The sequence below is a fragment of the Scleropages formosus genome, chromosome 8 (assembly GCF_900964775.1).
Source record: "Scleropages formosus chromosome 8, fSclFor1.1, whole genome shotgun sequence".
Classification (NCBI taxonomy): domain Eukaryota; kingdom Metazoa; phylum Chordata; class Actinopteri; order Osteoglossiformes; family Osteoglossidae; genus Scleropages; species Scleropages formosus.
This window is the reverse complement of record NC_041813.1, coordinates 17,665,011-17,692,778: the sequence shown is the minus strand read 5'-3', so window position 1 is coordinate 17,692,778 and position 27,768 is coordinate 17,665,011. Positions and strand designations below refer to the sequence as shown.

At 43.6% G+C, this 27,768-nt stretch overlaps 1 protein-coding gene across 1 annotated transcript; it reads right to left on the bottom strand.

The window, feature by feature from the left end:
* Positions 1 to 179: 179 nt before the first annotated feature.
* Positions 180 to 27,768, bottom strand: LOC108937166 (protein tweety homolog 2-like). Its single transcript, XM_018756950.2, has 14 exons — positions 27,219 to 27,768; positions 20,441 to 20,619; positions 13,781 to 13,892; positions 9,724 to 9,944; positions 8,634 to 8,729; positions 7,247 to 7,319; positions 5,851 to 5,920; positions 5,576 to 5,631; positions 4,469 to 4,561; positions 3,888 to 3,980; positions 3,456 to 3,598; positions 3,185 to 3,367; positions 2,258 to 2,342; positions 180 to 1,863 (listed from the first exon to the last, which is right to left on the bottom strand). The coding sequence occupies exons 1-14, from the start codon at positions 27,345 to 27,347 to the stop codon at positions 1,783 to 1,785; spliced, it is 1,614 nt and encodes a 537-aa protein (XP_018612466.1). The 5' UTR covers positions 27,348 to 27,768; the 3' UTR covers positions 180 to 1,782.

Below are 27,768 nucleotides of genomic sequence, written 5' to 3'. Positions count from 1 at the left end.
ATTGATAGCAGTGATGCAGAGCTCTACTGTAGTTTAATGTTATGGAGGAAACTGGCTTTGACGTCCAGTTTGTTCGTTTCAGTGACCCTTCAACAGTGATAGTTTCACATGTTCAGCATTCTATGAAGACCTCAAGCCCTAACCAGATCAAAGACATAACACCAGTGTGAAACCAGAAAAAAAGAACAGCTTTTCATTTTATTCATAATGACACTTGGTAGTTAACATTCAGACATATTTTATAAAATTCACTTCACTGAAATTCACAGAAATTAACATCCAAACCATTCACACATGGCAGCAGCTCCAGCAACTTCATCCCAGAAGGCTTGAATCTGGAAGCCAGGTTGAGAAATGGAAGGAATCCTGCATTTATATGTAAACGACATGGCTCTGAATACTGTTTATGAATGAGACGGACACACTTGTGACAAAGATCACCGTTGATGTGGTTGCCATAGCGAAAAAAGTTTGAATTGAAGTGGAGGATACTCATCTGACGGTCTTGTATGGACTTGCTTGGCTTGTTTTCAGAGAGACTCCTGTCTTTTGTCCAAGACATATTCACACAGGTCCACTGTCACCACAGTAGAATGCCCAGGATAGGTGGGCAGCCCAGGGTATTTGGACCCCTAGAGGTTTACTTTTCTCCCCTTCTTTGTAGTCGGGGCTTTTTTGTTTTCCTCTCCTCAGCTGCCAGCTGGCCTACCCAAGTAGTTAGCTGTATCTGCTGCTACTCTAAAAATAAACTCAGTGAATACCGCGTTCACAGCTAGTACATGTATGAAGACATCCTCTCTGTATACGAAAACCCATGACTGGCATATAGGGCAGAAACAAAATGCAAAACACCTTTGGTTGAAAGGAACTAGACAGAAAGATGAGTTTGATACTAATAACTATACAACATGACCCTGCCAGAGGATAGCTGGAAGATGTTTACTCTGGGATCAGCCTGCTTTCCTTCCGATTTCCTCTACACAAACCCTTTTGGTTACATATAAACCTAGGATTCCTTTCCTTTCTCAGCCTGGCTTCCCAGTTTTTAAAACTACACAAGATTAACTGCCTGTGTGTCCGCGTGGGACTGTGATACTAATCTCTGTTGTTTTCATCTCAGTGCAGTTTTGCTGCAGCTCCACAGATCTTATGTTAAACACAGTATGGGCTTTGAATGAAAAGTAAACCTAAAACTGTGAAATCACACTTCAGGAGGAACGAGCAGAGGCACAATGGACAAGATTCCTCTGAAAAGCTGCTTCTTGAGATGTTTAACCTTATAAATCCTGTAATAACTTTTTCAGAGTTTTTTCTGTGCTGTTCAATTGTGAAACAAAGATTCCTACAGTAAGATCAATAACATTTCTATCAAAAACAAACTAAAAAAGAGAAAAATTTACATCAACAAAAAAGGCTTAATTCCTGCAGGACATGGGAATACTTTGGAAGTGTTTGGCCTCACCAAAAGATATGTTTAAACACTGTGTTTTCACTCTGTTTCCCAAGGAGAGCTTGATTTTCTTGCTTGTATGTATCTATATGTTGTCAAAGTCTCATGGTAGGTGGAAGATGAAGACAACGTTCAAAATGATCATATACTGCTGTAAAAATGGTCAGCTTGACTACTGCTTGTAAAATCCCCCCACAACAGTCTACACACTGATTGTGCACCATTTTCTTCTTGAAAACCAGGGATGGATTGGCTGACTAGAGAGATGTGGCATCAGAAAAGATACTGTGGTAACACAGTCCTTAAAGAAGATGAAGAGAAGAAGAAGGACTTTATATCTGGTAGTCCGAGCCAAAGTGTCGGACCTGGCTGTCTGTCACGGACAAGTAGTTAGCCCTCATGCTGGGGGAGTACTGTGAAAGTAGACAAAGAAAGAGACAGGAAACCATAAATTAATTCATTTGGAAAGTATTTGTGATTCTTGCAGGATCATTTTTACCTTCTACTTTCAGGTAAATGCTGAGTTACTCTAATGGTGAGAGCTCGGAATTACACGTGTTGTGGAATGGAATTTGTCTAGTTTCTATTTAACCCCCTAAAGTAAAGACAGAATTTTAAAACTTGACAACATAAATAAATAAGGAGAGTGATCCTATAATTCCCCCAATGTGTATTTAATGATAATGCCCATTCACTTTTAAGTAATTTGTGTGGAAATATCACTTGACAGGAAAGCCAAAGGCGCTGAGTGGTGCACAACAGCAGGGGGCAGTGTTGGCATCGCAGGAAGGACTTGATGTGACCCACCGAGGGTGGTGGCGACCCCGAGCCGCTCCTGATCAGCGGCACGTTCTCGTAGCGGGGGTTACCCCCGAACAGCATCGACTGGTTCCTGGGAAACACGATATCATATTAATACCTGCATATCCACATGTTCGTACAGTTCATCCCCATGTGACTGGACTGCACATTCCAACAAATCACAACGTTGTTTTTTTTTTAAAAAATATATTTTCCATAATTTTCAAAACAATCTACAAAAGCTTAACACAAACTTTTAAACACACAACCTGGCATTTATTTATTTAGCTGACGCTTTTTCACCAACTTATAAGTACAAGGGTAGTACAGCAGGAAGTGGAATTCAAACCTGTCTCTTTTTGCTCCACAGGCCACAGTTCTAACCACAACCCCGCATGATTTTAATATCTGAAGTGATTCACTTGCATAAAACTTTTACCACTGAAAAACTTAAAAATACATGCAACCATGAATAAAAATTTACTGTAAATGAATTACTGTAAATACATTGTAAATACAGATTTGATAAGTAAGCATGGTAAACACTGCAGCATGTTGTAAAATTCTGCCATGTTCAGTGAAAATAAAGCATTTTATTTATGCATAAGAAGGTTACTATCACGTCAGAATGATTACAACTCACATACGATCCACTGCGGTGAACAATCATGGCTGAACCCCCCCCGTCCCATGCACACGCAACACAGGCACAAGCACAGCGAAACACAGAAACAGAAACCAGCAAAGCTGCACAAACACACACTCTTACTTGGTTATATGTCTTTACGGGGAGTTTACATGCACTTTAATGCAGCAACTGCTTTACCGTATATCTGCTTCATACACTACGTCTCTCTCTCTCACACACACACACACACACACACACACACACACACACAAGCACAGGGTGTAGCAGGATGGCTGGGCACTTACATGTACTCAGCGACGGGGGCATTGGAGATGGCTGGGGGGGCTGCATGAAGGCTGCCTTGGCTGCTCCGGCTGCTATAACTGCAGAAGCTGTGCACATGGCTCTGGCTGGGACTGCGGACCATTGTCCGCCGCGTCCGTGGGTTGAACGGGTCTGCCTCGTCGATGTCATCGTAGGCCCGTTCCCTGGAGGACAAGGGTGTGACATGGGTTTGCGAAGGCAGTGTAGGTATGGGTGGCCAGTGTGTGGGTGTAGCCAATGGGCAGGTCTCACCTGCTGGCAATGTGCTTTAAGGCGTGGGGGATGGCGCACAACATGGCGCAGAAGGCAGCAGCCGCCAGCAGGGAGAAGAGGCACAAGTAGAGTAGACCCTCCACACCATCGTAACACACGCCATTCAGTGCATCCAAGTAGTCCTGCAGGGGCCAGAACCCACAAGCAAGCACACACACACACACACACACACACACCAGAAACCATCAGACTGCCAAGCAAAGCTGTACATTTCCCATCCTGTCACAGCACCATTTTCCACAATTTGGAATCTGAGTCAACCAACCTCTGACCTTGGTATGACAACAGAAGCACTTAACTATAGTTACTAGGGTCTAGGGCTCCAAGCTGTGTCTGCAGGCTGCCCTCAGATGGAACATGAAGAGACTGAGAAGGAAAAGAGAGGGACAGAGAAAGAGAAGAGATATACACCTTGTGTAAACTGCGGCAGTCAAGCAGGGCGGTTAGCTGATGTAGGCCAGACTCAGTGGAGTTTAAGATCTGCTGGATTCCAAGCAGGTCCCTCTGGAAAATGCAGAAAAACAGATGGTGCATAACCTCCTACAGCAAAGTGTCCTTAATTTAGACAAACAAACTGAAAAGCTGTTGCTGTATATACTTCAATGCACATGAAGAGTCATTTTTAGTGCAATTTTACTTTTATTACATTGAATTTAAGTGAAAAGAACCAAGCTATAAAATAGAAAAAATATATGTATATATATTTTTAACTTTAAGGTTCAGTATATCGATCTTGTAGGGGGGGGCACGGGGACAAGCGGTTTCAGACAGCGTGTGTGTGTATATATCAATCATCAGTCAATGATATCATCTACCAATCAATAATCAATAACAGCTTGTCCACATCAGGTCATGGAGGTCCAGACTCTATCCAGGAAACACTGGGTGTGAGGGAGGGATTATCCTAGACTGAATTCCAGTCCACTGTAAAGAGCAATCTTACACACACTCACTCACTTTTTGGACACTACAGTGACCTCTCTGTGACTCACCTCTGAGGTGGGGAAGCGGAGCACAGCTTTCTGCAGCAGGCCCTGTGTCTGGATCTGCATGGTGGTCAGGGACCTCTGAAAGGTGGTCAGCGACTGCAACACAGGCAAACGCAGCTCAGCCGCACAACATGAGCAGCATCAGCATGGATATGGATCACTCTCTCCACCAGCAGGGGAGCAGACTACCACGTCTTATAGTCCATCATCAGTGCTACTAAACCATTCTCCCCTTAGCTCCGGGGTACTCAACAGGTGGCCCCCGGCATTAATTTTGTGGCCCGCGTCATGCTGAAGATTAATGTATTTTTATTATAATCTGCGACAAAAGTAGCGCAAATATTAGGCAGTGTGACTTTATGTTTGCATCATTTAAATGCGGTTGGTACTCCTGACACTCTGCATTGTGTAAATTGTGTCAATTGTTAAATATTAAAATATAAACATAATATTAGCCCATATTTAATGGCGGTCAACATACCTGGTCATGAATTTAATCAGAAGTTGTGTGAAAACGGTAGTGCACCTTTAAGGCGATGGAAACCGTAAAAGTTAAAATAACCGCTAAAGTTTGAACATTCTGAGTTTATTTAATACTCTGAGTATGAATGCATTTTTTTATGCATTAATATAGCAAAACAAACTGTTAATTCACTTTTTGTTTCAGATTTTTTTTTTTTTTTTTTAATTTTCATGTTCAGTATTATTTTAACTAGGACAAGGAGAAGCAAGACTTAGATAAGTAATAAACTGCATTTCTAAATCAGTAAAATTGCAAATATTGTCTTAAAGTCTTATGATGCAAATTGTAATTTGTGGCCCTTTGCATTTTATGTGGTTTAAATGTGGCCTGCTTGGCCTCTGAACTTGAGTACCCCTGCCTTAGCTGATGATGACTTGACCCTCTACACAACCAGGTTACTGTGTACTGTTTTCAAAGTGTACATATCCTCTGTGTGAGAATCTCGTGAAGAGCTGGGAGATGAAGAAAGACTACTTGTGCACTTTCCAGTGCAATGGATGTCACAGAAGAACAGCACGAAATCCGTGCTCAGCAGAGATAAGATAGTGCTGAAGGCGGGTGGGGACTGAAACAGCGTGTGGTCGCACCTTCTGGAACGGGTTCAACAGGTTCGTGCTGCAGTACAGGTAGTAGTGAGAAACATCTGCAGGAAGGGACAACGATAGGTCCATCAGGAGAGTCATCAGAGTGTGTCTTATGAGGAACTCAGGTGATATATAGATCTTGTAGACTTGGACAGTCGCAGTCTGCAGATTGTCTAAAACAACTAAAAACCTTAACATAAAGATTGAGGGTAAACTATGGGAATTACTTCTGTAAGTGAAGGTGTGCAGGTGCTATGAAAATATGCAGATAGGCTCACCAGTTGCAATGATGTCCTTGGTCTGGTTCACAAGGAACTTGTCTGGGGCTACACAGAAGTCGCTCGTACCCTGAAGAACAACATGTCCAGGACACAATAAAAATATGGATGACATCCACTCCTATGTTTGGGGGGGGAAAAAAAAAAAAAAAAAAATTCTACAAAGAATGAGCAGTTTGATTTACTGCTTTTTCAGTTAACAAAGGTAGTCCCTCAAAGCAACTTAGTTACAATTACCAAGATTTATCTAGAGTACCAACAATTTACTCAGATCCAGGTTCTGAGTGGTCTGCTCACTTGCCAGTTACTGAGAAGACCATCCTTAGCGCTCTTTGCGTGATCCTGCATTATGACAAGTAGCTGCTGGCGCTGATGGTCATGGGGATTGCAGGGACCCTCAATGCCATTACAACTGAAATTCCAGAGGAAGGCCGAATATGATGACCATGTGAATTACAAGCTCTTGAACCACACTGTTCCTTCATTCACCCTGCTAACTGCAACCCGCACAGCCTCTGAAGGAGGGAAAAAGATCATCTTCTCACACTCTGAGGTGCCGGCGTGTTTATGCTATCGAGGCTTCACGCCCTTTCTGCTTTGTCATCACAGACACTACAAACTGGTCACGGACAGTAATCACCTTGCAGACACCAACTGCCGCGCCTCTATCAGAATTTATCCAGCTAGTGAAGCAATCACCCAGTCCGTTGACATGGGGAGCGGTCGCTGGTTGGCATGAGCTGCTTTTGTAATGCGGCGTTGCTGCTTGGATGCCGGACACGGACATTTCAAAAGTGAAACACATAAATGAAATAAGGCCAGAAATGTTTTTGGGGCATTTGAGCCCAGTTCACAGAAAGGTGGGATGAGCACCATGGTACATTACATTTAGTCACTTAGCAGGAGTGTGACGCCACAGTGTTTACAGCTCAGTTATGATTTTTGTGAGTGCTGGTAATCAGTAACCAGACAAAAAACATTCCAAGTGTTTTTTTGGATGAACTACTTCACAACTGGCATTGAACAAGAGTTTCTGAGGACTATGCATTTTTATTCTGAGTTATTTTAAATTAGACTTGATGTAGCTTGAAGCTTTCTCACACTAAAAGAAAAATTAAATAATTAAAAAATTAAAATAAAACTGTTTACAAATTACAGTATTTCTACTTATTATAAATATATCTCAACATTTTACAAGTGACTTAGTGATAAAAGTTACTTTGGATTAACAAACAAATCTAGTTATGAACAGACTTCCACCGCACAGGGAGTGTATAAACTGAGGAGCCAGTCTATCTGCATCTGGATGTTTCATACAGTTTTTCCACTTTTGAAAAAGTGGACAGAGTTTATCATGTGAGATGGAGGAGCCCAGCTGTGCAGACAGATGACTCACCACAGCTGCAGCCGTGTCCGCCCCTAGCGACGCCCAGCTGAGCGCCAGAGCCAGGACTCCAAACACCATCATGCTGCAAAGACATCGCCATACATCAGTAGGATGCATCTGCAGTTATTGAAGGCTTTTATTGCTGTTCGTTACATCCTCTCACGCATCAGTCGCATCACCTACTCTGATTACCACGCACAGCAGCAGATGCCAAAATGATTCACAAAAGTTTCATGTATTGCAAGCGGTGGAATAAATGGGGTAAAGAAAACATTTTTGTTACTGCACCTCCCATCTCTTCTCCCTCCACATGACATGAATTAAAAGTCTTCATCTACTGTATAAAGCTGTATGCTAATGTAAATTGCAATCAAGCAGAGGTGTAAGCCGAAACCACACACACACACACACACACACACATTTTCAGAACCGCTTGTCCCATACAGGGTCACGGGGAACCGGAGCCTACCCGGCAACACAGGGCGTAAGGCCGGAGGGGGAGGGGACACACCCAGGACGGGATGCCAGTCCGTCGCAAGGCACCCCAAGCAGGACTTGAACCCCAGACCTACCGGAGAGCAGGACTGCGGTCCAACCCACTGCGCCACCGCACCCCCTAAGCTGAAACCAAAATTCCCTATATGTAGAACCAATGTGTAAATTTCTAACCTGCATGAAAACTTTATACTTAACACGTGATATGCTCTTTTGATTTTGATCATATGCTTGCAGTCAGCGTGAAATGTAAGACAGTGTACAGTATTTCAAGCTAGGACCCCAATCAGAGCAGCCTTTGAAGGAAAAACGTGTCATAAACACTGTTGTTCCTCATCGATTGAAGAAAGGGGAAAAGAGAGGAAGGATCGGCTGAGAAACAGCCCTCTGAAGTAAACATAACGACCACTGCACTCCTCCAAGGCTGTCTCTGATGGTCTGAAAAGCACAGAGAAATTGAATTTGAGGCTCTTAATATTCTGTTAAAGGCATGTGCACATCCAGCTGAGGGTGGATCAATAGGCATTACGGACAGCATCGACATCAGAGCCAAATGTAGGGGGACGGCACTTTCCAGTAACACCTGGTGAAAGGCTATCACACATCTTCAGTAATGCATGGGGGGCCCAGGAAGCAGAACACCCAGGCCAGAGTACCACATGCTCTGAGTCGTCCTACCGATAGGGTAGTGGGGGCCCTCTACGGGCTGTCTGTTGTAAGAACGCAGTTTACAATTATATGCATGAAAGTAAACCGTTACCCGTCCTACGTAAGTGAGTTGGAAGGGTGGAGGCAGTAAATCTGCAGTGGCAAAAGAGGTAGTGTGTGAGAGTGTGTGACATGCTGCTCCCCTCCTACACCCCACTCTGACAGCTGTTGGCCAGACACACTGTGCACTCACGTGGTGAGAAGCCAGCGAGATTGCTTTGCCAGTGCCAGGCAGGCTGCCAGGCAGATGACCAGGTCTACTATCAGCAACAGCAAGTAAGTGAGCCACCTAGAGGAGGGAGGACATAGCAGCTTTTCATTTTTTTTTGTTCCTGGGATCCAATCTCAGGGCAAAAAAAAAAAAAAAAAAAAAAAAACAATTAGATGTATATTTATTCACGTAGCAGTAACTTTTCTCCAAAGTAACATACATCTGAGAAAAAAAAAAATATTTCACTAACAAATGGAAAGACATAGGTGCAGACATGTGATTCTCAAATTAGTCAGTTTGTCTGATGCCATTGTTTAACCAGAATTTACTACACAGATAGCTGCATATAGAATTAGTACTTTTTGAACAGACAATGTAGTGGAGATAGGCGATCAGAAGAGAAGTGGGTCTGAAAGAAATGTGTTTTGAGACCCTTACTGAAAGCCAAGAGGAATACAGCAGTTCTGAGGGACAGTGAGTGATCACTCCACCACATCAGAGGCAGAACTGAGAACCTTCTCTGCATTAGACTTAGGATAGCCAGCTTCACAGATGCACCAGCAGCCTAACATCCTAGCATTTACTAGCCTTAACTTTAAAATTTACTGTACAGCTCCTTCTGTGAGTGGGTCAGCTCCTGTATCATTCTGTGTATGTGAATTCTGTCAGGAGTGAATGTATATTGTACATGCAGGTGCTGTGTTTGACCACTTGGCCCCGCTACTGTGACCAATGCCCAGCTTCAGATGGTTCCTTAACAGTTAATAATTGACAGAGGCAAGTCGATCCCGCCCTCTTCTTTCTCTCAGTCTACTTGATTGTTTGAGTGTTGAAGGATTTCTCATCTAGCAGATCCAGCTTAACTTCTATCTGCTTATGGCTAATAAACTACTACTAGAATACAGGGATAGGCTAAGATGCTGGGAACTGCTAATGTGGGTTATTCCTTTATTATTTGTTCACCCATTGCTAGCATTCATACTGTTGTATTACATGCCCTCTGTTACTTGTGTGTGCCTTCTTCTCACTTTATGGCACAAAGCGTGAACTTTTGGTCCTGGGCACTGCTCACCTGTAGTACTCCCAGGTCGTGGTCTGGTCTGCGATGGCAGCCAGGTCCACATTAGCCTTCCTCAGGTCAGGGAAACTCTTCAGCTGGATGATAATGTTGTTGGCCATCTGCTGCATAAAGCGCAGTGTCTGCACAAAGTCATCGCGTGCAGCGAAGATCTCATCAAGGCGCGCCAGATGCTCTTTCAGCCTGCCCTCCATGCTGCCTGTCATGCCTGTCACCTGAGGGTCAAGTAGGGGACAGATATAAGAGGCGGAGCCTATGCAGTGCAAGGATCAGCTCTCCTTCCAAAAGGGGAAGGGCTAAAGGTATAGGTGGAGCCTTACCATTAAAAGGGATGAGATTCAGGCCTGAACAATGAGAACTAGTTAAGCTGTCCTCAACAAAATCAAAGGACAAGGGGGGGTAAAGGAACATCACACTTGGGGAAGAGCTGCAGCTCATCTGGTGCAAATCTGTACTCTTTTCCAAATGACATTCCCTGTTATTACAAAGCACTCTCCTTTGAATCTCTGAAACTCCTTTATCCAGACAATTTAATGAGATGCTGGTATTAAAGGAGGGGTCTTTGTTGGCTAAATAGAGCTCCTAGACACGTAATGCTCCATCTGAAATCTTTACCGCTTCATCTCTTATTATTTCCCAGAAGAACAAGATGATTTCACACCTTGTTGCCCCTAAAGGAAACCTCAGAGAGTCGGTTTAGGGTGTGGGAGGGAATAGGCAGTCAAGCTGTGGTGCCACAAGCACGAGACCAGCTGTGTGTAAGCCACTGAGGACACAACTGAGAACTGAAGTGTGCATTGTGATTCTGCATACAGGTGGTCCTCAACACATATACTATGCAATGCAGCAATCTTGCATATTAATTCTTCATATGTGCTTATAGTTTATATAATGCAACATAAAGGGATTTTTTTTAACAGAATCTTGCTGTAAGTTGAGGACCACCTTTATAACAGTTGCGAGCATGCAGGGGAGTTCAAACAACCCGGTGCCAACTGCAGGAAATAGCAATTTTAATCACAGAGCATAAAGGCATACAAACCAACATCTTTGACCAAATGCTTTTTCATATTTATATAAATGTGCATTATATTGTCAGTGTGCCTTATATTTGCGTTGAGAATCACTGTTGCAGTTCATTGTGTTTGTGCAAGTTTGTTTGCTACCAGTATATCCTGGCACACATTTCTATCATGCAATTCTGCACATAGATCAAAGTAATCTGTTGTTCTGCTTTGGGCAGTATTTATACTGATTCACATGGTAGAATGTGACTGTACTCAGCAATCACGTGTCTGCATCCAAATCTCCTTCTCTACTCTTTGTATTGTTTCTGAGATGTACGGCAGTTTGGAGAAAAGCATCTGCTAAATGAATAAAAGTAAATGTAAATATGTGATTGAAAAGAGCAAATACCCATACAGACCACCTGAATTCCTCTCCCTAACTGGCTAGTTCCTAAGGTGATCCCAGATTAAGGGATTTACTCCTTCCGCTTTCAGGTTTAAGTCCAATTCTGCAGCCGATGTTTCGTCAGCCGCCTTTCGTACTTGCTTCTCTCATTAGCAGGTTTATGAATACAGAATTGGTAAATTTTAGTATGTACCAAATCTTCCTATGTGTGTCTGCAGATTTGTATTTAGAATTTTGCTTCTGGTCATGCTTTTCTGGGCTTCAGTGCCTAAGTGGATTATTGTATCACAGCTCCAGCAGATAGGATCTGGGACTGGACTGGAGTCAGGGCAGGAATAACAGGCAGTTAAGTCTCATTTTATTCTTCCAGATGTACTGCTGCTAGTCATGACCACGACAACACTTCTGCATTATTATACTGTAAATGCATTGTTATAGAAGCTTATACATCTACTGTCTGTCTGATATATTCATTTCTGCAGTTATATATTTTGTGATGGCTGTTCACTAAAGCCCCACAACTCAGAGTATTCAACTGTGTATCGCACAACAGGCTTTAGACACAACTGTTGACGCACACCTTGTTTGCTTGATATCACCATTTTGCACCACATTAATCAAGTAGCCACCTATGAAAATGACATCCACATAGCAAAATGTGCAGATCAATGTCTCTAAAGATGAATTTGGAGATCATCCTTTATTGCTAGAAGGGATTCAGCAGTTCTGAAAGCCTGGGAGGGGGTCATTCCACCACGAGGGCCAAAAGTGAGGACTGGCGTGGTTTCAGCTTTCAGTTGTGGTTTCCTTCTCAGTGAAAGAAGGATGAGGCCAAAGACAGGGGAACACAGCAACCTTACTGGAGAGTAGGGACAGGTCATGTGACCATATGATTCTCAAACTGTCAGCAGTTGGCCAAAATTCCGGAAACAAAGCTTACTTCTAGCAGCACGCTATGGCCACTGAGTTAAGGAAGATAAATCCTCATTTAATTAAATATCCAGCCCCTCTTCTTAGTTCACTGTTAAATTCACCACGTTCAGGAGGAACCCTACACATTTACCTACCTCTGATGTCATTCATACTTACAGAGGACATTAAGGAAGAGCAGTATAGAGTCAGAAGTCAACATGCAATCTGAATGCTGGACTGAGTGTGTGCACACAACCTGAGTATCTACCAGAATTTCCTTACAGCTCAGTAATCTGCAAAGGCTCCTCTGTGGCTAACTGCATCACCCATTGTGTGCTGTAAGACTCACAAGGAGGTCATTGTGTTGCCAGACTTCCTCCTCTCTGGCTCTCTCCTAGCCTGCACCTGACCTCATGCCGCCCATGCTTGGGAGCACACTGTGGGAAATGCCAAGTGACACGCACCTAATCACGAGTGCTTTTTCCACTTCCTAAAAACAGTACATGTTTCCATGTAGACAAATACACCACTAAAAACACGTAAAGTACTATAGTTTTCCATCTGCTCAGCAGACACTTGTTTCAGTATAGATGGAGGGGGTTTTGTGTGGTTAGTATTATTATCGAATAGATAAAAATAAAAACCATGACCTAAAAAAGCTGCTGATGAACCCAGATCTAAGACCACAGGCATTAAAATCAGGAACATGGTAATCAGACCACTACCCATTGGTCAACCACAATTTCATCTTCTGGCTGTGGATCTTGGACATTTTCTCACGACTCACAGGCCTGAGAATCAACATCAAATTAGGAGCAGATGGACAGAACTGTAAGAAGTATAGAAGATGGAACTGGAGACTTGCAGAGCTGGAACAAGTGAAAGCGACCATGTTGAAGCATCTGTCCCGCAAAAACCCACTCAGAGCAACCCTCTCAGAGTGACCCACTGAGAGAGTCTGCAACAATTAAACACCACACTAATTCAGATGGAGAGTTAATCCTACTTTTCCTTGTCTCCATCCAGCTTGCAGCCTTTTTTCTGTTAGACCAGACTAGAACCTGACCTTGGGTGAGCCCCAGGGCTAGAAAGCGAGCTTGTGGCCTTGTCTGTTGATGCCATCCAGAGGCGAAGTTGGCACAGAAACCCAGAGACAATATGTTGGGTCAGCTGTGCATTTTGCCCACAGGTTCTATGTGCTTGAACTAGAACGATAAAAATAGCTAGGCCGTCGTGTGCGGACAGAAGACTTGGACACATTGAGGTCAGAGGAAAAATGAGGCTGTATAATGTTCTATATAACGAGAAGGATAGTTAGGGGTTGAAGAGAAGAGGGTCACTGGACTAAGACAAGTCATTGTGGCTTGTCATTCTACAAGAGGAAGAGAACACCAGCAACAAGTCAGTGTTCTGAAAAGTCAATGGCCCCATTGCACAATATCATGCAAAAACTGTTTTCACAGCAACACTGTAATATTTTGGCATTTTAACAATCCATCTCTAAAGGAAAAGCAACACTGTGAATGGTGAATCGAGGAAAGTTCTAGAAACCATGGAGTGAGTCTAAGTCTTGGAAGAATACTCGCTCCACAACCAAGGAAAGTGGGGTGACGTCATGCAGTGCCAGCGGGGTTAACAGAGCAACTTTATTTTCTGGATGAGAACTGACATCATTGGGGGAGGTCAAATGGAAATAAAATTAGGGTTAAAAGGCCTCAATTCTTACCAGTCGATCAATGCCACTCAAGGTGTGATTGGCATTGTATAGGGAATATGTCATCTGGTACATCCCATCATTGCTCTCACTGTTTCCGTAGAAACCCACACCTACAGCAGAACTGAAAAACAAGGAGCAGAAAAATGTAAATAAGCATTTATATGTTCTCCATTTTAAACATTTTCAGAACCATGTTACAGTAAAAGGAAGGTCTTTTGGGGAAGGTGAATTTGTCTCTAAAGGAAGATTAGCCAAGAGATTAGTCACTAAGGGAAGAAGCTGAATAGACAGAGAAATTGTCTTTCTTCAAGTGGTAACCATCCGGGGAATCACACAAATGCAAACAAAAAACGCTAATAGTGGCAATGTGACCCAGATGCTAAAAAAAAAAAAAAAAACTAAAAACACATATTTGGAAAGTATTTCAAAGGGAACTCTGGTCTTCTCTATCAAGAGGATGTCAAGACAAAGGCAGGAAAGGGGGGGGGGGAGAAAAAAAAAAAAAAACTGTGGATGCTCCCTGTCCCCCCTTCAAGACTATCAGACCCCTGGGACCAAAGATGAACAAAAATGTGGAGAACCTTGGGGAACCATGGAGGATGCCTTAGCCTAAAAATGGGTTTTCTTCAACTCCTACACCTCAGCTTTCAGGCTGCTGGGGGGCTTGCACGCACCCTTTGTCTGATATTAAGTCCTTCCAAGTAACATTTCAAATTTAAGTTTCAAATATGAGGTGATATTTTAAGGAGTTTTGTCAGGAGAACTCAATGGAATTTGTAAAAAAAAAAAAAAAAAAAAAAAAAGCTCATCCCATCTCAACTGCAGCTTCTGAATGGCAACTGGAGCTTCTTATTACTCCAAAATCAGGAAAAAGATGATATTTTCTTTATAGCTCCACACTCCCTGGTTCCAATCTACTTCAGATCTCCATAGAGGTCCTAACTGACTTCGTGAGCTTCCATGTGCTCAGTCTGCCATGTCGCTCCCCCATACCGTGCACCCACGCAGAGGCTGCTAATCACTTCCAACTGTTGGCCAAGAGATGCAGCCTGGAGCCGGGGGGAGATGTAAGCTGTGGGCCATTCCCGCAGGAGACCATTACTTCATCCAAAACCATGCCAGCTTGCAGGGTCTTATGGCTGGTGTCCACACCAGTTGGCCTACAGAAGTTGCTGCTTTTCCAGCATCCGTGATGGATTTCTGTGCATGTGTGGATAACTGCAAATATAATTGTTTGAATAAAGGAGGACCTTGCGCCTTACATAAATGATGATTTCATGAACACTGTAAAACAATGCCTGGGGGTGCGGTGGCGCAGTGGGTTGGACCGCAGTCCTGCTCTCCGGTGGGTCTGGGGTTCAAGTCCCGCTTGGGGTGCCTTGTGACGGACTGGCGTCCCGTCCTGGGTGTGTTCCCTCCCTCTCTCCGGCCTTACGCCCTGTGTTGCCGGGTAGGCTCCGGTTCCCCGTGACCCCGTATGGGACAAGCGGTTCTGAAAATGTGTGTGTGTGTGTGTAAAACAATGCCATATGTTGTGTATAAGTTACTCCGCTTTCACACCAGAACAATAAATCCAACAGGAAAGTAGATGGCCACTTAGACATTCCATTTACATTTATTCATTTATCAGACGATTTTCTCCAAACTAGAGAATTAAAAAAAAAAAAAAGTACAACATTACCAAAAGGCGAGATTTGCATGCTGATACGCGACTCAAGTCCAGTCAATTTGTCACATTCCACCATGTGAACCAGTGTACGTCATACGCATGGGTGCATATAGGGTTTTCCATATTAAACAAATTATTAAACACAGGTTTATCATGCACCTAAAAGATCAGGGTGAGTCCAAAATAAATAACGGACGGAAAAGGACTTCATTGTTATCAGATATGTTGTGGAGAGTCATGGATCAGTGTACTACGGACATTTTTAGGAGACAGTCTGTGGATCACTCTCCACCCAGGGGAAAAAGAACAGCTGTCACATGTCAGGAGAGGTGGGCAGTCATTTGTAGTTAAACCCCATGAGGTTTATCTTCTTGGCCGGGAAGTTTTTTTGGTTTTCCTTTTTCAGTTGCCAGATGGCTCATTAGAGAATAGTACATTTGTAGCAGCTTTCTTTGTTTATTTTCTCTATTTATGTTTATCACCTTTTGTGTTAACTGGTGCCATTTTTTTTTTTTTTTTTTTTGAAGTACTACATAAAAATACATTGAACGTTAAATGACTCGACTTCAGTGCTACGTTGACTGTTACTTGCAAAACAATATCTCAGCCAAAACCGCAGCCGTTTTCTTGAGACCCTGTAAGCACTTCTTCGCCTTTTATTATCCCTATACCTTAACATTATAAATAATGAATTCTGAAGAATAATAATAGGGAGGAACAAAAAGCATTTGCCCCAGTCTGGCAAGAAGCACGTTTAATTGCCTTCAGAGCCATATAGAAAGAGAGAAAAGAATTAAGCACAGTGGGTTGAAATTCTAGCCCTCAGTCAATAGCTGCTTAAGGCCTTAGTCCATACCACAGATACCACACAGAGATGAGCTTCTTGCTTCATGCATAACAATCCCACCATGGATTGAGAAACAGTACTGTACTTGTGTGCATTTACATACGTTTCCAAATGCTGTCAGTAAACAGTGAAGGGGAAAAAAAGAAAAAAAAAAGCAGTGAACAGAACTGGCTTAATGGTAAGTGGGGGGGGAAAAAAGTCTAAAAACAGCACATCAACAAAATGGTTCTTAGTAATTTTATCTATTTGTGTTTTTGCAGCTGAATGCTTGTGGTTTTGGGGGGGGGAGAAGTGGAAATGTTCCCTTGATAAAAAAGGAAAAAAAAAAAAAAGTCAGTGGTGGGAGGGTGTGGAAGCATGCGTGCACACACTCCTCAATGTTGCACCAACTGCTTTTCTCAGAGATCATAAAGGTAAAGACTGAAAAGTACATAACACAAGCACTGCCTCGACACATAAATGGAAGGCAAAACCACGTTTTAACTCCCTGGTTCCTAGTTGACAACCAAGATGCCCGGCTTGGGTCACCGACGGCTGCTAGCAGTGTCTCTCGGCTAAGGGCTGCAGCCAAGCTGGGAGGCATCGATTAGCGCGGTTCTCTAATTGCTGCAAATGGATACAATGGCAGCTGAGACTCTGACCTCGCCAAGGCCCTAAGTGGTCCAGCTATCTAATTAGAGCTCCTCCCTTGGCAATCTGGGCCTCCGCCAGGCCCGATTCGCGATCTGATCCGATTTGATATGGCTGCCGGGAGCCGAGCACCCACACACCCTTCCACAACTTCAGCTGGGTCCTTCCTCTGCAATGTGGGACATGAAGCCTCATGAACATCCTGTGTATTATTAGACAACACACTCCTCCAGCTGCAAAATGATTTAGAGTTGTGCTATTCTTACAGATTACAAGTTCGATGTGCTTAAAAAAAGAACAACAGTGATTTTAAACTGAATTTCTTTCAAACATGGATAAGATGGACAGACACTACAACTCAGGATCTGATGGATTAGTAAGTTCTCAGACAAAAATAAGATCAGACAAAAGATTTAAACACAAAATACATTCACAACAACCCTGAAGTGGGGAGGAGAGGAAAGGAAATTCCCTAGAATTTTGACAGCTAAGAGCAAAAAAAAAAAAAAAAAAAAAGTCTTATGTCAAGTGATTTGACTGGTTACCCATACAGTTGGGTCTTTAGCATTTGCAAATAGGATTAGCTTTACAGAACAGTTACAGCGGACACTCCTTGCCTGCGCGCATATATATATATATATGTGTACACACACATACCTAAATACAGCATTAACAACTCATAATTATTACAATTAACCATCATTTAATTGTAACAAATTAGTCATTATTTAGCTGACCCCTTGTCCAATCTTATTACAATAAGTTTGTACACTAAGCTTCATACAATTATTTACCCATTTATATAACTGGGTAATTTTTACTGCACCAATATAGTGCGAATACCATGCTTGCAGTGTAAGGATTTGAGTTTATACATGTGAGTGTATAGAAGGTGAGCTGGTATGGTACATTTCAAGCATGTACATTAAATGGTACATTTTCACCACAGGCAGACCCATCCATAGGGACAGGGATGCGAACATCTGCTAAAGTCAACATAAGTGCTGCACTTAGCTGTCACACGGCCAGAGTAACTTCTGCAGCAAATTCAGTTAGGCATTATGTGCTGATCATTAGGGCCCTTTAGTTTCTGTTATAAAATCCTTGTGATAACGCTGGAGAAAATTTTGCATGCTTTCTTCTAAAGTGCTAATACTTATGCTTTTCTGCTGAAGTGCTGCTAGCTTCCGACATTTTCTTTCATTAAAGAAAAAAACGTTAGATGGATTTAAAAATCAAAGGAAATACATGATTACAGCAAATCCAAACATCTTATTATGGCTCTGTCAGTTTTTCTTAGTGTTCCCATCATATAACTCTCCTTTAGTGGATGGTGAAATATTCATAAGGATGAGTTTACAACTTCATATTTCACAAAAGGAGACATTTTCTCATTTCTCAACTTTTGTTGAAGCTTAACACAGTACCTGAATTCAAAGTGTAATATATGAAGTATTTTTCTGATCAGGCCAGAGCTGCTTCGCTTGCTAATCCTATATAACCATTAAAACTATGGGTGTCACATTTAAAGTGTTGACCCAGAATGCCTTGGAAGTGATAATCTGCTTTAACTCCCAGGAACCCTAGTCTCCCTTTTGCCCTTCAGACTCCAAATGAAAGGGTTTGTTTATGGAAAGGACCATGGGCTGCCTGCCCTCGCCGTACTGCTCCTTTTACCCCACATCCTCGGCGACACATAAAAATGCAAACATCGGGAAAGTGGCCTAGATATCAGGCAGTGTGTCGTGACTGACGTAGGCTGGAGCACAGAGACAGGGCGCACGGACACACACGAAAACTGAGTGGGAGTTTTGTATCTCTGCACATCAACAATCAAAGGTGAGAGGCTGTTACAGCTCTCCACCCACCTCAGCCAACCTGAGTCACTACTGTGTTTCAGCCGGTGTGAGCGTGCGTGTGAGACAGGATACGAGCTTCCTTGGCCCTGAGGGTGCTGGCCTCCTTTGGCTGCCTGAGCAGGCAGACTATGGAAGGTGAGCCAGAGGAAGGATGAGAGGAACAGGCTGGATGGAGTGCAGGAACTCTTCAAGGCAACATGCCAGAGGGGTGTATGTAGAAAAATATCCTGTGGAAAAATTTGGTTTTGAAAGGAAATGTGTTCCTTGGGTGACAATACCCCTTACCCATCGGTGATCCTCTACGTTGACTGGTGTTCTGATTTGACGGATCTGAAACTCACCTTTCTGAAGCTGTGTGCGCCTCGTGTTGTAGAACAGCCCTTTGGCCTAAGCACAAGCACCACGGTGCCTCTACTTCCGATGCATGGTACAGGGAGGGAGCAGCAGTGTGAAAAATGTCACACTGGAACATGCACATTGGCCATTTAAACACTTCAGCAAAAACATTTAATTTGTCCTGCTCTGTTCTCTAAAACCAAAGTTCACTTTTAGTGAAGCTACGGAACATAAGTCGATTACTCTGACATTTACATTTACGCTTTTGTCCAAAGCGACTTCCAATGAACTCTATGTAGTGTTCTCAGCCCTTACACCTTATTCACCAAGGTGACTTACACTGCTAGATACACTACTTACACTGGGTCACTCATCCATACATCAGTGGAACACACTCTCTCTGTCATTCACACATTACGGGTGAACCTAAACAGCATGTCTTTGGATTGTGGGAGGAAACTGGAGCACCCAGAGGAAACCCAAGCATACACAAGGAGAACATGCAAACTCCACACAGACTGAGCGGGGATCAAAACCATGCCCTCTCGCACCAACCAGGTGCTGTGAGACAGCAGCACTACTTGCTGTGCTACCATGTCTCCCATCGGTGACATACCTGGTAAGGTGTTCATTAATATTGCAGTCCACACTTGGAAGTTCCCTCCATAAGTCTGGATGACTGAAGTGACTAGATTTCTTCCACTTGAAAAATTAACAATTGACCGGCATTATGATGGAAAGGATTTCTGGAATGTCTGCACACCCTTGTGGAACTTACACACTACTGTGTAATCACACCTGTGAAATACTGTAAACTTTGGCCATTGTTTTCATATGTGGATGTATCCGCTATTCTTCAATGCACCGCTTTGCTCTCTAAGTGACTGCGATCCAGTGCTGTTGCGTTATTAATTAAAATAATACGACATAGCGCTCTGGATACCACAATAACTGGGGCAATCACAGAGACTCCATCATGATCTTAAATGCCTTAAGAAGCACAATTTAATGTTAACTCATTTAGCTGACACGTTACAGAAAAGTTTAATGGAATGCTAAGCTACTTACAATTATTCACCCATTTATGCTGCATGGTCATTTTTACTATAGTAATTCTGGGCAAGTACCTTGATCAAGGGTACTACAACAGAAGGTGGGATTTCAACTTGGGTCCTTCAAGAACTAACTGGGCTCTCTTACCCCTACATCACCTGCTGCCCGTAGTCAACATTCCTTTCCTAGAGTGCTCTTTAAACGTTGACCCCTAGTCCACTTTCATGCAGTCTTGTTCCCAGTCCTGCTGTCAACCCAACAGGACCTACACTCACCAGATGACCAAGGCAGCCAGGACAGCAGTCCAGCTCACACAGCAGGAGTTGGACCTCTTGTTCTCCTCCTCCACCTCATCCTCCTTGTGGCAGCAGCACAGGCAGCTCAGGTAGGTGGCCAGGAAAAGCAGGTTAAGCCCCAGGGCGGCTGCAGCTACGCAGCCCAGGAAGACAAGTGACTGCGGTGTGAATTGGAGACAAAACACTGGCATTAGCACACTAGTACTATTTTTTTTTTTTTTTTGCATTTATTACACTTCCTTACTATATGCAGATGAATGTTTCTGGAAAGATACAACATTAGGGTATTGCCCAGGACTGGCTGGGAGCCCTTACCACCATGCTACCTTCTGCTCATGCAGACATGTTACCAAATGCAAGGTCTACCATAAGCCGGATGGGCAATGGACATTCTGTCTTAAAGAACAACTTTAATCTATTTGTTTATTAGAAAGATTATGTTCACATAATAACTGTGCTATGTGAATACAGATGTGTCATCTCTCTCTGACAAGACAACACTAATTCAGGTGACAGACAGGAGATAGAGAGGAAGTGGAACTGTTAAGGAAAACAAGCTTGACTGTGGAAGTCTCCAAAACGGATGAAAGGCAGTTACATGTGCCCTGTCCAGTCGGAAAGGGTATATAAATTAAGCAACACATGAGTCCACTGGGGAAAAAGACACGCACAAGACTGGAATCCCACTGATGATACTGATTGGACAGTGACTGACAGGTTAATGATGGTTGGACACTACGTGGATGCCCACTATCCACACAACCCACATCAACTCTGAAACACAAAATTAAATCCATGGGAAGTGAACAAATGGTGTGCAAGAAGGCAGGTGGTGCACAACAGCTGTGATAAAACATGTTTTCTGCCCAGGAAAAAAATGGGACAAACAAAAAAGGATGTTTCAGACAGCAGCTCTGTCTCGACATTCTCTTGTTCCTCTGAACAATAAAACCCTGTTTCCTTGTTCCTTCTTATGTGATTACAAATTGCAGGATTTTGGTTTCACAACAGGGAACAGAGTGCTCAAAGTTTCTACCCTACCTTGCTATAACACTTGATTCTTTACATGTTGAGATCGCATGTACACACAAATTCCACTAATTGTTATTTGTTAATTCAGCAGATATTTTATCCAAGGCAGATTTCAATGACTTGGTACATTAAGCTACTTTTAACTGCACCAATTCATACAGCTGGGTAATTTTTACCTGGAGCAATTCATAGTAAGTACTTTGATCATGGGTGCTACATTGGGAATGGGGATTCGAACCTGCGTTCTTTCAGTGCAAATGACTCTGTCCATTACACCTCCTATGGAAACTTTAATTATGGTATTTAGCCATTTTTCTGAACGTAATAAAGCCTTGTAATTTTAAAATTCAATAATTGAGTTTTTGGTAAAAACGTAATTGCTTAAGAGCTTAAACTGCTTTTTCGGGAAGCAACACTGATATTAGTAAGTTATCACACACCAAAGAATTCTATATTATATGTTAATAAACATTTCCAAGAAACAAGTACTTTTCCCCCCAGTTAAAAACGATTGCTGAAGATTTTAAATTACTTGCAGGAATGACACACCAATACCTTATTATATCGTAACAAAGCCACACACCAAGAAATTCGATGTTGTATGTAAATAAACATTTCCAAACAAATAACTCAAGGAGGAACTCCATTGCTTTTTCTGCTCCATCTTTTGGATGAAACACGTTTGCTGTGATTGGATGTTTTCCCTTTTAGGTATTTTTGGGCCTTTAAAGTCCACTCTTGACATTGTGTGTTTTAACTTTTAAAATAGCCCACTGTAGGCTAGAGGAGCCGGGCCAGGTGAATCCTGTTGGTGTGCCAGCTCCCACTGTGAGCCCAGACCACTGATATCCTGCAAAAAATACATACTTAAATAGAGATATTTCTTCTTCTGTGTGGAATTCACTCCTGGCCTGCAATGTGCGGAGCCACACATTTTACATTTACATTTATTTATCCATCAGACACCAGAGAGGCAACTTCCATTCGACTCTATGCAGTCTTATCAGCCCACACACCTTATTCACCAAGGTGACTTACACTGCTAGATACACTGCTTACAAAGGGTCACTCATGCATACATCAGTGGAACACACTCTCTCTGTCACTCACACACTATGGGTGAACCTGAACCACACCACAATGCAGAAACACATGCCTGTCTTAAAGTACTTTTAATTTAAAGTGGGTCCTCATTACAAATGAGCTAGAAAACACTACATCCTCAAGGGTAAAAGAGAAGATTGATTTCGGATTCAAACCGTCGCACTCTGATTGGATGATTTTGACCCTGCGTTAGGCGTTTGGTTTGTAGCCCCCTGGGAGAGACTGGATAAACTATCAAGCATTGCACAGGAGCCCAACTTATTTACTTCCTAAATGATGCACTTCGGACAAGAGAATAACGAGAGCCGCTAAGTACAGCAACCATTTATTAAGAAACAGTACATTTTACATAAAAGATTAATTGTACTGTGTGAAAAGCTCAAGTAATAAGCGCCAAAAGTTTTGATGAATGGGGAAAAAGCTGATATTTTGTTAGGTTAAAAATGCTCACAATGTTAAAAAGAAAAGCAGAGTCCTTTATCCCCTCCAAATTAGGTTGGATTTCCTCTAATGGATTCCACATCATTGCCAGTGACTGCATTGCCATTTCATGGAGAGAGTGACTGCATGTTAAAGGCTGACTGTAATAGAGAGGCAACATGCCTTGATTTCAGGGATCTGTCAACATATGCATTGAAGAAGCACTTCTGAGTTTTCAAATTCCACTGCTGTCTCATCTTCTGAACTTCAATGGTTTTGTGTCTTTCCCCACTCCTGATCGCTTATGCGCATTGTTCTAGAACTGGCTGCCCCGTGAGACTGCTGTGGTAGCGAGCCATCCATAATAAGTACTCAGCATCACACAGGAGGAAGTCATTGAACTCCTTTACTGTAACACGTATTAATATTTTGTGCAGCTAACCAATCACTGCCAATTTACAAGTGAGGCCCTGAAATGTGTTATGAACCAGCCATACAACTTCTCACTCTTCAATAACCCATCTCTGTTGCTACGTTCTGTCACATTAACCATCAACGCTCTCCACTTACCACCTGGTTACACCTGTTTAGGGCATCATCGACAACAGCTTGAAGTTTATGCAACAAAGAAGTCCCACAATACTCTGTGCTGGTTGACAAATCTTGTTCTTGCTACTTATCGACCCAAAAAAATCCATATCAGCTAAATGTCTATTACACATGTATTGATTCAGACTTTTTTTATGTGTTTCTAAGCCTCGCTGTACTGATCTTCAGAGGAGATTTCCAGCATTTGGAACAACCCCATAGAGACTGAGCTGGGTCTAAACCCATGTTTGAAGAGCTATGGGCCACCAGTACTACTCGGATATTCAGAAATGGTTCCAAAATTCCAAATAACTCCCAAAAGGCCAGACAGTAACTACATAGTGGACAGCAAGAGTTGGAGGGGGAAAAAAAAAATAAAAATAAGTGAAACAGCAGGGACAAGAATATAGGATGAAAGCAGAATTTGGACAGGATGTAGGAGTCTCAGCGAAGGGTGTTAAGGGTATTAAAAGCAGGAGTGTGTCTCATCTACCTATATGTGTCTTCAGTTACCGATACTGGCCATGCAAATATTCTTATTACTCTTTCAGAAATACCAAGTAGCTTTTTAAAACTTGAAACTTATTACTTCAGTCCATGTTTTTTTTCCCCTTCTTCATGCTGACACAGCAGGCTCTCCTAGGCTAAGTGCCACATGGGCTTTGGCCACGTGACTCAAAGTGGCTCATTCCTTAGGCAAGGCATTCCATACACAGCCCCCCATTTGGCCACGTGCCCCTTACTCCACTCCCATGGGACTTGGACGTGACAGCTGCACCGGATGCAGGTCGACTGGACCGAGGCCCCCACCCCCATGTCAAAATGTCGGTGAAGAGTGGCTGTGCTGGAGATACATCATCCTGCCCTGGGGCTTTATAAATTCCCGAGGCATCTGCCCGAAGCCACGAAATTGAGGCAAAATAAGATTCCATTCCGCCAGTAACTAGTTCTGGGTCAAGAATCAATGGAATGACAAGCATACGTGCTCTGCTGGAAACACAAACCCACAATCAATTGCAGCAGAAGTTGCAATTCTTACAGCAGGCAGCAAAGATGGTGGCATTACCACCTGGAGTTGAGGGGGCTGTGGAAGTCACGTTAAAAATCAACAAAACTTCCAAATTCAGTCCAGACAATAAACAAAACTAAATTAAGCAGGGGACTGTTTGGGTTTTTTTCACTGTGGACTTTAACTCCTTGGAATAATCCTCTTTCATACCGTTGGAGGAACATGAGCTCAATCACCGCCCAGCGTCATACATTACATTAGCACATTTATGTTAGCAAACAACAAGCGCTTGGCAACACTTGGGTTCTGGGACCCATATTGGAAACGAAGAGCACTGGACAGGATGGAAAACCAAAGCTGTTCAACAGGAAAGAAGGAAGCGCTAAAATTAGGCCACTTCATAGAGTTTAGGATTAGCCGCATGCTTGACTTCTGACAATTTTTACAAGCAAACCTAACCTGTTTGCTTCTTAGAAGTGTTTGTGCAAGATGTTTTTCCTCATGGGAGACACGAGGCACTGGAACCTGTCAAAGCAACTCTCTCTCTCCTGCACCGCGAGACAGAGATGCCTTTCTGAAGTTTGGAAAGTGATGTGGCCCTGTCAGATGAATGAATGCTCTGCAGATTTCCCATCGAGATGCTCGGTGCTCTTTGATCCCGCCTGCCTTCGCTTGAAGGGGGGCAATTATTCTGACCGTGGAGACAACTCACACACAATGTCTTTTGACAGAAACGGTCATTTCTGTGTAGGAGGGAGACTGCAGAATTGCCCCATAATTTTCACAACAGAAAGCGTGAACCCTGCAGCAAAGCTGACCGTCATCTACGGGATGACTTCATAACCATCGCCCATAATTTTGCTGATACCTTAGCCTAAGGTCAATTACAGTGAACTACCCATTTATACAACAGGGTATTTTACTGAGGCAACTCGGGGTAAACCTCTTGACCAAAGGATCTGCAGCAGCACTGCAATCAAACCCAGAGTCCTTTGGTTTACAAGGAGGCACCCCAGGACATCTGCTGCTCCCAGCTCTTCTCTGTAGCCCGAAATTCCTGGATCAACAGTAAATTGTTCTCGTAGAGAAACACACAGCACATCGAAAGTAGAGTTTTACAAAGAACGTACGGACGAATTTTCAGAATCCTTCTAGCGTCGAAACCTCCTCGAGGTGCTGAAAGTATGCCTTGCCTCCTCACACACAATCTCGCAAACGTACGATCAAACGGAATCGGCATCAGAAAAAATATTTTTTCGGCTGCTCCAGTAATTATTTCACCTTGTCTGAAAGGTAGCGTGCCGAGAGGAGGAGGACAACCGTGCGTGGAGCACGCAGCCTGCGCTTTTTCTCCACAGATGATTATCCGCAGGTCACATGACGTGTCCAGGCGCCATGTCTCCAAGGAGCCAGATGACTCCCTGGTGGAAAAGCAGGAAGCCCACATGAATGGATCTGCAAACTGTCAGGTGGCACCCTTACAAATGAAGGACGAGGGGCTTCACAGAAGCGTTACTCCTCACTCTGGTCCAGACAGAGAGAATGTCCAAGTCCAGATCCTTAAAGTTGGCTGGACATAGGATGGGGGGGGGGGGGAAATATGAGGGGAATCTCACTGAACACATGGGTTGTGAGAGTCTCTCTGAAGCTCAGACACATATTCCGTGAATGTCGGATCTCCTACTAGGCTCTCACGTTCTCTCTCTGCAACACATCTCACACACATACTGTATAATAAAGTGCTGCTTTGAAGTATGTGAAGCCCTTGTGTCCCTTGCTTTTACAACGAAACGGTTATTTAACGAAAACCAGCTGCTGTCATCTGACATAAATAGGTATGTAACGACCAATTCCACGTTCGTTTAGAGGAAATTGTGTGTAGTAGAAACACAGGTGCAGAAACAAGTGAAGCCCAAGTTTATTTGGTTAAACCAAATAAGTAGAATCGGGTGTGTAAATCAGACTCATTCATATTTTTTTCAGTTTTAGATCTAAGAATCGCTTGGGTTCGCACACCTTCGAGCACCACTGTATCATGTTGTATGTCACGTGATACGAGTGTGTTACCAGTCTTTACAGCAATGAGACGCCCAGGCAGTTGAAATGAATGCGAAATTACGGTAGAGCTAGAGCGCGCGACCAAAAAGCTACGCTAGCGAACTGGTCTCGTGCCCCAGGGTGTGCTTCGCTAGCGGGGATAAACCGACCGAGGAAACGCGCACACACGAAGGAAATACACCGCAAACTCGATTCTTAAACACAGGTAGTAGAGTCTTTAACACAAAAAACATTGAGGAAGAAAAAAAAAACGGTGTATAAATTATGTTAGGAGGTCTGCGACGCGGCGCACATGTCGCCTCAGCCTCCGGCAAAGACTGAGGCGAACGACCGGCGCGGCGGTACGAAACAACAAGAAACTCGTAAGGTTCAGCTCGAGAACCGCGCGCGCGGCGGGTGAGGAAAAGAGACTTGCACAACTTTCTGAAAAGTTTCCCATAAAATCTTACACAGATGCGGGCGCTAAGCCGGTCGGAGAGGAAACATACTTGATTCCACTCACTCTGTCTGTTAGGATTCTGTGTTCGTTTGTCGCTGTCCACCCACCTGCTGGTAGTCCTCCTCCTGCGGCCGGAACGCGCTGTCCACGGGCTCCAGCCGCAGGTTCGTGTGCGGGAAGTTGTGCAGCCAGTAGGTCCACCATGGTGCGATGTAGTTGAGCCGCGCGGCGCACATTCCCGAGTGTGTGTGTATGAGAGCGTAGTAGTGTTTCTTCTCTTCTCGCTCGCTCGCTCGCTTCGCCGTCCTCCAGTCCGCACTCACTCACTCGACTGCGGGGGGCGACGCGCGCATCCGCTACGTTCCCAGCACTCAGACTCGGCGGGGCCGCGCGCCAAATAACGCCGGATCTAACTAAGCGTGCGGCTCCATGGTAGATCCCACCCGTCCCAAAGCCCTCCCAGTATCCAGCGGAGGAAACTACAGTACTACTGGAGTGCGGGCGCGTGCGCGGATCAAGGCCACGAGACGGGGAGCGCGCGAAGACGCGCGCGGAGCCAGTTCCCGTTCCGTTCGGAGAGTTGGCAGGAAAGTGGAATCGTGAGGTGTTTGGAAACTCGAAGGCGGTCGGGACGTTGAAGAAATCAAGCTCACATTC